Genomic DNA, 9,535 nt, shown 5'->3' with positions numbered 1-9,535 from the left:
GCACATGCAGCATTACGAATTTCACCATTTCCCAGGCTAATCGTGTCGATTTAACACTTTGCAATTTGGTTACATCTTTACAAACAACAAACACTTCACAGCATTAGAGAACAATGCCTGAGCAGTAGGGTATGTGGTGGCGGGTTTACCTTGCATGTCTGCTTTGCCAGATCCTGTCCGGTTTTGCACCGCGCTCTCACTCCTTTCTCTGCTCCCAACTTTCTGACCTACACGATTGCTCCTCACCCCGGGTCAGAAAACATCATTAATCAGTGTCAGTCGATATATTGATCTGATTTATCGATGAGCAGGGAAAGCGAGAGCGTGCTGCCCCGCGCCAAACAGGCCAAGCTTTCACACTCCTACCGCTTAAGCCCCATTTCAGCATTTCGCCTCGAAAATGACATATTAGGCTACTGAAAAGGACATTCAGTGGGTCAGATATTTAATTACCTCATAAATGAATGACTAATCCGCTGTTAAATATTTTGATTTGCATATCTGTCTTTTAATGATGCGCATCAGGAACTCACCTACAGTGTATTGGATTAAATTTATTTTGAAAGTTTTAACTCCTCCAGGCTTAATGTGCATCTGTGTCGAGCTGGCCTGTATGAACACTATACACCCTAAGAGTTAGCACAACATTTGCTTAATTCAGCATTTAAGATTTTGCTTTGTTTCATATTTAGCATTTATGTGCATTGGACAACATAATTCCGAAATTGCAGGGGAAAATATACTAAGTTCATATTTTATGCATAATATAGGCAAAAAAATATTAAGCTTGACAATACTTTTCCTCAGAAAGGGAAAAGAGTTCAACAGATGCTGGGGCAGACCGCGTATATATACAAATAATGCAATCGTTCAGGGGATTGGTGGAAAAAGCGCGACTTCAGGACCACAGACAGCGTGCGCGTGACCGCGAGATTTACACACGGGAGCGCGCGCTCGCGCTCGGACGCGGACGCCCAGCTCCGGTCTCTCGGTAGAAGCGCTGTTGCACAGTGAATGAGCCGCACGCGTACATCGTCCACTCCACACAAACACACACACGCGCGCGCGCACACACTCGCGCGCGCGCACACACACACACAGAGACGCACAGACACATAGACACACACAGTGACCCTGCTGAAAGCGTGAAGGCGGCGAAGAAGGAGAGCGAGTGTTTACAGCACCATGCTCGACTGACTGATCGTCGAAGCTCACAAATCGATGGATTGGTTTTGAAATCGTTTTCGTGAAAACAAGAAGTAGAAGAGGAAAAAGAAAACAAAAGAAGAAATCTGCTTCTGTGGAGGTTTGTGGAGAGCGCGCGCTGTGCGGAGAGCGAGTGACAGAGCAAGAAAGGGAAAGAGAGAGAGGTAGAGAGGGAGGGAGGGAGGCAGAAAGACAGTGTTTCTTCAATATGGAACTTACAATGGAGAACATCGGCAACATGCATGGCGTCTCGCACTCGCAAGCGGGAGAACTGATGAACGCCTCGCACGCGAGACCGTCGTCATCAGCGTCCCACCGGAACCTGGTGTCGCACGGGCGCTCGGCGATGGTCTCCAGCATGGCTTCTATCCTGGAGGGCACCGCCGGCGAGTACCGGCCCGAGCCAGCACTATCGGGCCACCTGCACCCAGCGATGAGCATGTGTGAGTCGGGCATGAGTCTGTCCAACACGTACACGACGCTCACTCCGCTCCAGCATCTGCCCCCGATCTCGACCGTGTCGGACAAGTTTCACCACCCGCACCCGCACGCGCACCACCACGCCGCGCACCAGCGCCTCGCCACGGGCAACGTGAGCGGAAGCTTCACGCTCATGCGAGATGACCGCGGCCTGGCCTCCGTCAGCAACCTGTACGGACACTATCCTAAAGACATGTCCGCCATGGCGCCTCCCCTGTCGCCGCTGTCCAACGGTCTCGGCTCTCTGCACAACTCTCAGCAGGCTCTGTCCGCATACGGGCCGAGCGCGCACCTCGCCAACGACAAGATGCTCTCCGGCGGCTTCGACTCCCATGCGGCGATGCTCTCGCGCAGCGAGGAGCACATAGCCCGCAGCCTGGGGGGCCACGGACATGGCATGATCTCCAACCTGAACGGCATGCACCCGCACGGACACCTGCACTCGCAGGCCAACGGATCCATGCTGGCCGAGCGCGAGAGACACGCGGCCGCGGGCGGGCATGGCGTCGGCGGGAGCGGTGGCGGCTCGGGCCAAGTGGAGGAGATCAACACGAAGGAAGTGGCTCAGCGCATCACGGCCGAGCTGAAGCGCTACAGCATCCCGCAGGCCATTTTCGCGCAGAGGATCTTGTGCCGCTCGCAGGGCACCCTGTCGGACCTGCTGCGCAACCCGAAGCCCTGGAGTAAGCTGAAGTCCGGTCGCGAGACCTTCCGGAGGATGTGGAAGTGGTTACAGGAGCCCGAGTTTCAGAGGATGTCCGCGCTCAGGTTGGCCGGTGAGTGCGCGCTCACGTTTGTAAGTTTTGCAATTGTTTAATGACCACATTGTTAAAACGCCAAATGTGACAGAATTAATGTCACTATAGCATGCCATTATACCAGAGTAACATCTGCAGCGTTGCCAGATTGGATCTCCATCAATTCTCTACATGCACTGTCAAATTTAACTCACCCAAGAATTACAATACTTTCTATTCAATCCAGTGGGTTTTCAGTGGAAAAAAACCCTCCAAAATCTGGCAACACTACATATCTGCTCACCATGTCACTGCTTATCTTATTTTCATCCTCCTTCCAGTGAAATCAGGGCGAGTGGGTAATGTTTACACTCTCATCCTCGAGAGAGGCAAGCGTTTAAACAAAAAACACCTTCTTTAGGCTAAAATATGGCTTCGTCCAGTCTTATTCCAAAGATTCTATTAATTGTGGAAATACAACTATCATATTATCATATTTTTAGAATCCATGTATGATGTTCTAGCTGTTCTATATAAAGCCGACAATATGCTACAGAGAGCTCAGGTGTTTTCAGTTGCCAAATGTTGATGAAATAAATGCAAACACTTTTAAAAACGTCAAAAAACAAAACAAAACAAAAACATGCATATAGTAAACTGCCCGTGCTGAATGATCACACAGGCCCCGTGTGTGTCCAGTTCAGCTGCACACAATAAACATTACAGAATTCTATGTAACCTTCTGAGTTAATTTTACACTCAGGTGTTATTGCAGTGCTTAAGATTTTGCTGAGTGTGTAATTAAGCAGTTGCACATGGTTGAAGCCTGTTCGCGCTTTTGGAAAGATTTAACACAGAAAAGGAGAGGCTCTGAATGAGTGCTAAACTGGATGGCCATCAGACATTTAAGAAACGATTTCCTGTCAGCGGCTTGATGAGTGTGTACAGACCGCTCTCTCCCACAACAGATGGGGGGATCTCTCTCTCTCTCTCTCTCTCTCTCTCCCAGGCCGTGCACAGCGGGCTTTCCTGCAAAAGGTCACTTTTTGTGTTTTCGGCCATGTTAACCCGCGTGCACCCCCTCCAGTCAACCGGAAATGAAACCTCTCGAGGCCCTGTGTACAGTAAACTCCTTCACTTCATTAAGAGACCCTGAGCCATGCCTATCTCTCGCCATCTCTCTAAAAACAGAGTGATCATTTATAAAATATAGCTATTACGCTATCGTTATTATAGAATAATTATTATTATTCTATAGTAATTTCTATTATTCTATATAGTATAATCACTACCTGGCTGTCAGATTCTAGTGTCTAATCACTTCAGACTATTAATTATAAGCTCATCTATTGTCTTTGTAATTGCGCTTCTTTATTTGAGCTTTTGATTCTGTCCATTGTCCCCTGTGGTGCCTTATAATGCTAAAGTAAAAAAAAAAAAAAAATCCACAGTTTTAACCATTTAAACTGTTAAACCTCCGTAAGAAGTCAGCTTTCTTTCTTTCTTTCTTTCTTTCTTTCTACAAAAAATAAGCAGTATATGCCGTATGCCATATCATTTTTGCGTCCTTTGGTCCTTTCTCCCTTTTTTCTTTTTCATTTTCCTTGTTGTATTTTGTGGGTAAAACACACTTACTTCAGAGCTCTTAACACCCCAGTGATCAGCCCTGTTTAAATGCTGATTACGCAGCACAGATGAATCTCCAGCTGGCCTACAATTTATTTATTCCCCCTTTTTTTTGCATGAACATTTTGATCTCTTAACGCAAAATATTCTGCCAATATTAGTGCATCCTATAGGGACAAAAGAAACATCCCACCTCAGGCCTTTTGAGTGTTCGCCTCACGTTGGGATCCAGTGTGACCTCCAGCCGATCAGAGCCGCGTCCCTTTAAATGGAGCGCCCAGATCAATACTCGATTGAGAAGTGGAAGCGCGGATATAAGCGCACTGCTGCTCTCCGGATTCAACTGAGCTCGCTATGCTTTTAACGCTTTCCTATTAAACCGTGACACGCTCATTTAGGTATTTTATGACAAATGCTGGCATTTGGATTTCGCTGCGCCGCTGTTGCCATTTGGATTTCAGCCATTCTTTGGGAAAGGAAGCCATTAGTGTGAATGTAAATATTAAAACACAATTATACAACTGATTTTTTTTTTTTTTTTTTTGCAGGTTATATCCAATACCATATCACTCCAGAGAATTACTGATAGAATTATACACTCTCAGACAAAAAGCCAACCTTTCGTTGTGCTATCTTCAAGGGTATCTTTTACTTTTACGCGCATGTAGTGCGTATTAAAGCTTAAAGGAATTATGGTCCATGTCTATAGCTAAAATCATTTTAAAGGTAAGGTGAAATAAATAATAAAGGCACATGTGATAAAAGTACCACCCCAGCAACAAGGAAAGAGACAGTTCAGACTTTTATCTGAGTGTGTGGATATTTTTTTCATATAGGTTTGGGAAGAATAAGTAGCAATCAATATGGATTAATATGATAAAGTCTTGAACATAGGTTTTGTTAGAAGTAAATCCCAAAATGAAAGGTTGATAGAGATGCTGTGCCATGAAACCATGCAGAAATATTGCTTTCCAATAGGGCTATGGGAAATTCAATGACTGCTTAGACATCTCTACATCCATTTATCGGTCAAACAATGAATTCTGCAACTGCTGGATAGTTAAAGGAACCAAAACAATGTAAAAGGCAAATATAACTGTTTGAATCAATGTATAATGCATCAGAAATAATATGAAAAGCATTCCAAATTATGCCTACTTTTCAAAGGTCATGTTTGTCAGTGCCAGCGTGATTATAAAATAGCACAACTAGGCAGGAAAGGGATGTAATAGCTTTAAAAATGCATGCCTCCACAGACAATGAACTGTAAATATGGTGGACAATATGGCTGAAACCCCATCTGTTCACCATCCCACTATCCCATCCACAGATGCATATTCATCTGACATTCTCCATTCAAATCAACTCAGAGTTATTAATCTACAGTGCATGCTGTGGTGAAATACTTCACTCTATAGAGTTAGGGTTATAATATCAAATTTATTATGATCCCAATCGATGCAAGATTGGAATCTCTTTCTCTTAGGCTTGTGGAGGAGGTATGGATTGCCCGTTCCTGGACCCTTGAGACAGGGTCTCGCGGTTAGGGAGGGCAGCATTAGTGACCTGCACGCGGACACACGTCCAATCTGGGCGCGTTTGAATGCCTAATGGATAGCCGTGATTAATTGCTTCTCAGCACAGTCAAGACACTCTCTCTCTTTCTCTCCCTCTCATCCATAATGATTAAATTATTCATTAACAGAAATAACAGATGTTTTAAGACCTGGGGAGAAATAATTGCTAAAGTATGGCATTGAAAGTGAAAAAAAGAAATTAGTTACAGTTTTGTGGACCTGATGGACTTTCATGATGGACGTGATTGGATCTGATATCATTTATTTTAATGAAACATGGTACTGAACTATCTTAAAGTTACAGATACAAAGACACACCTGCGTAGCACAAATCAAGAGCTCACCAAGTCAGACATCTGACTTCCTGCTGAATCTAAGACACTTCTGCTTGAATTATTCCTGACTACATGCTCTCCAGGCCACAAGTCTGAACAGGCTGAAGTGTGACAGTGTGAAATAGTAAAAGCCTGTTTGTGAAGACCCCATGCAGGATCTCAGTGGGTTGATTATAGTGTTGTTATCACTCTGTGGCTTCAAGGTGAAGGGGATGACAGGGTTCAATCATCTAGAAGAGAACGAGTTAAAAAGTCACTGCGAACCTCTTGTTAGGTTACTTCACTTTCCCGTAGTGTCTACTATATTGTCTCAAATTGGTCTAAATTGGTCTGTAATGATATCTGTAGCAAAGCTAAACTCCTGCTTGTGTACTCGCTTTAGCTAAGCTTGGTCAATCTGATCATGTTTTGAATAAAAGTGCCTGCTAAATGAATTAATGTAGACCTAGTTAGTAGGTAAAGCATGTTTGAGTCCAAGCTGTCAATGTTTGAGCATTATTATGGACCATTTAGCATAATCTCACATGCTAACAGGCCCCTATTAGCTTTCATTCATTATAAGAAATGTTAGCATTATTGTATGAGGTAGCTATTCTTTTACAGAAAGTCAATGTCGAAACTGCAGTAGAAAAAAAATGGCTTGGTAGAAAAATACTTGGGTGAAGTCCAGCATTTCTGTAGAATAGGCTATAGCGCAGAGAGATATTACAAGAGCTCTCCAGACTGAGGAACATACTCGTAACAAGGCCTTCCCAATGCAGACCAACGTCAAGTGGTGTGTGGGATTTAATTAAGAAAGCCTCAGCAGTACCTTTTGTCTTACAAACGATTTTGCTGTGAATCTGAGCTCATAAGGGTGAAACACGGGGTAAGATTTGAGTCATTTGGACCAAGAATGAGGTGTTGTTAATACTTAAAGCCTTGCATAATCAATAAATGGCCACTCAGTATCACCAGAGCGCTCTGTTTGATAACCAAATCGAAATATAATTGGATGTAATATGGTAATAGGTAACTATACGCAATCCTGATTGGCATTTGGGCGACTATATCGTCATCTGTCCAGATATTGTGATCTATATCTTATAATTTAAATTTATGCCCAAGAATTGAACACTTTATGTATCATATGAAAAATCTTGCACACAGTGTAGGAAGAAAACAATGACCTTTGTCTCGGTGTGCACTGCATGCGTCAGGCTTTGACTGCACTTCTGTATGCAGACATATGAATTTATAATATTATTTGGTCACGTAGTGTACTGTCTCGTTATGCAGCCTGGGGATGAATTAAAGTCAATTCAATTTAACATGCAATATCTGTGCCTTTTCTCTATGAATAACAAGCAGCAAGGTAACGGCTTTAGTGAAGCAAATACATCAAATTGCTCATCTCAGGAAATATCATAATTAAATGTAAGTTGAATCCAAAAGTGAAAGTCAGCAGTTGGTGAGAATCGCTGGCAGTGACAGAATCACAGAATCCGCCGCTGCCGTTCTGCCCGGCCACATAGCGCCATTTAAGCTTGTGCTGCTCCTGCGGCTTTGTCATTCTCATATGTTTGCCTGGCTTTGCACGTATGAGAGATCAATAACATAGCTTCCCATCCCCCCTTTCTCCTCTCTCGCTTCTCTCTGCAGCACATCACAAAAAAAAATGGCCTGCCATCCATTACGACTGCCACAGTAGTACTGAATAAGATCTGTTGATGGGGTAGATTTACCAATTCAGAGACATGCAGACATGTAATGCAATGGCTGACATTGTAAGATGCTGAAGAGAGTTCTAGCCAGTGACGAAAAGAAATGTCCAGTAGGGCAGAATCCTTTGATGAAGTGCTTTGAAATGACTCCATGTTCATCCTAGTCGTGGCTGAAGTGTGTTTGTGTGTGTGTGTGTGTGTGTGAGTTATTAATGCGTGTGTTTTAATGTGTGAACTGTGCCAGACATGAGCGTGATGTGTGACTGAATATAGGCGCTCTAATCAATGTCTAGGATTTAAGCTTTAGTTTTCCCTCACTTTTCTCAGAATCTGTCCAGAGGTTTCGTACATCAGCAAATTTGCAACAGAAGCATTCAAAAAACAAGATTATGGAAATGAACCCATGCACATATATAACTATTTGTAGTTTCTGGGCAAACTGAAGCCCTGTTTCTGACATTATAGTTTAAATTATTGCACATTAAACCACTTAACCTCCCAACGTATTATTCACTTATCTACACTGAAGCATATTATTCAGTAATTACTATAAATTGTTCCATAACAACAGTTAAGCAGTCAACAGTTAAGTCTGGATCTGCTGACAGGTCTCAAGTGTACTTATAATAGTATAAACCTCATCATCTAAAAGACTTAAATAGAAACAGACATCTTCCATTTGTGTAACTTATATCCAGATGTCTGTGTTTATAAGTAGAAATGCATTAAACACAAAAAAGAGCGAGTCCCTGATGGTCTATTTTTAAAATAGCTTCATGTCAGGAGCCAGAATAAGACACAAAGACAAACACACAAACACACACACACACACACACACACACACACACACACACAGAGCTTCTGCTTCTTTCAATTCAAAAGAATTTTAAAAAATCTGTGTGGTATCTCCTCTCATCTCCTCCAAACTGTGGAAATGAATGTAAATATGCTTCAAACTCCCCAAAACGTCGAATCGTACGCGAAGAAATGTGTGCTCGGCGAGATAAAAGCAGACGGCGGGGCACTGCGATTGATTGAGGGTGGGAGAGATTTGACTTTGTGAAAAGCAGCAGATCGAGGCGAGCTGCTGAAATGATCGATTCGGGCGTTAATAATTGATAAGCGTGAGGGGAAGGCGGGGAGGGAGGCGAGGGTTGTGGCTGCTGTAACCAAGTCAGTTCTCGGTAAGCAAAGTGGAACGTGCGGTGAATGTTTAGAGACAACATTAATGTTGCTGGAGATATATGGCAGGATGGGTCAAAACCGGAGAATCCGGGCCAAGCACTCCTGAAGCGTAGGAATATTTAGAGGATGTGGTTAGGGGGAGTGTGTGGAAGATGCGAATAGTCTCAGAGAGAGCATTTGCTCATTTACATGCTCTACTCATTATCATTTCGTGTTCGTCAGCAAATACAGTACAGTGCAATCCAAGGTTGTAATCATTTGATATTTGAAGGTTGGAGAGAGGCATGTATTGTGTTCAGGGTCACAGAGTGTGTGTGTTTGCATGTATATACGTATGGACACGTGTGTAATGTATAGCTATGTACGCACGGGTTTACTGTATATCCTTCCATGTACTGTATGTGTGAAAGCAAGACAGGAGTACTCATGGGAGACATTGTGTGTGTGTCTGAGTGTGTTGCAATATTAGTGTGAAAGTGCGTGTGTGGGCATGTGTGCGTTATGTGTGTGTGTTTATGAGTGTGTATGTGATTGGGTTATAGAGTGTGCCTGTGCTATATATTGTTAAGGTTTATCTGACTTGAATCTCTGACTCTGAATCTGTATTGATTTCCTTTCCCCTGCTCTCTCTCTCCCTCCATCTCTGGGGCTCCCACCAGCAGCAGCTAGCCAAGCAGACACACACA

The 9,535-nt window shown here is 43.5% G+C and overlaps 1 protein-coding gene across 1 annotated transcript in view; it reads left to right on the top strand.

The window, feature by feature from the left end:
- Positions 1–1,026: 1,026 nt before the first annotated feature.
- onecut3b (one cut homeobox 3b) overlaps positions 1,027–9,535 on the top strand; it is a 27,536-nt gene continuing 19,027 nt past the window's right edge. Inside the window, exon 1 of the mRNA XM_026925734.3 lies at positions 1,027–2,462. Coding sequence (XP_026781535.1) covers positions 1,415–2,462 — 1,048 coding nt within the window. The 5' untranslated portion in view covers positions 1,027–1,414. The remainder of the gene's footprint in view (positions 2,463–9,535) is intronic.

The sequence above is a fragment of the Pangasianodon hypophthalmus genome, chromosome 21, assembly GCF_027358585.1.
Source record: "Pangasianodon hypophthalmus isolate fPanHyp1 chromosome 21, fPanHyp1.pri, whole genome shotgun sequence".
Lineage (NCBI taxonomy): Eukaryota > Metazoa > Chordata > Actinopteri > Siluriformes > Pangasiidae > Pangasianodon > Pangasianodon hypophthalmus.
The sequence above is the reverse complement of the archived record's forward strand: the minus strand, read 5'-3'. Positions and strand labels throughout refer to the sequence as shown.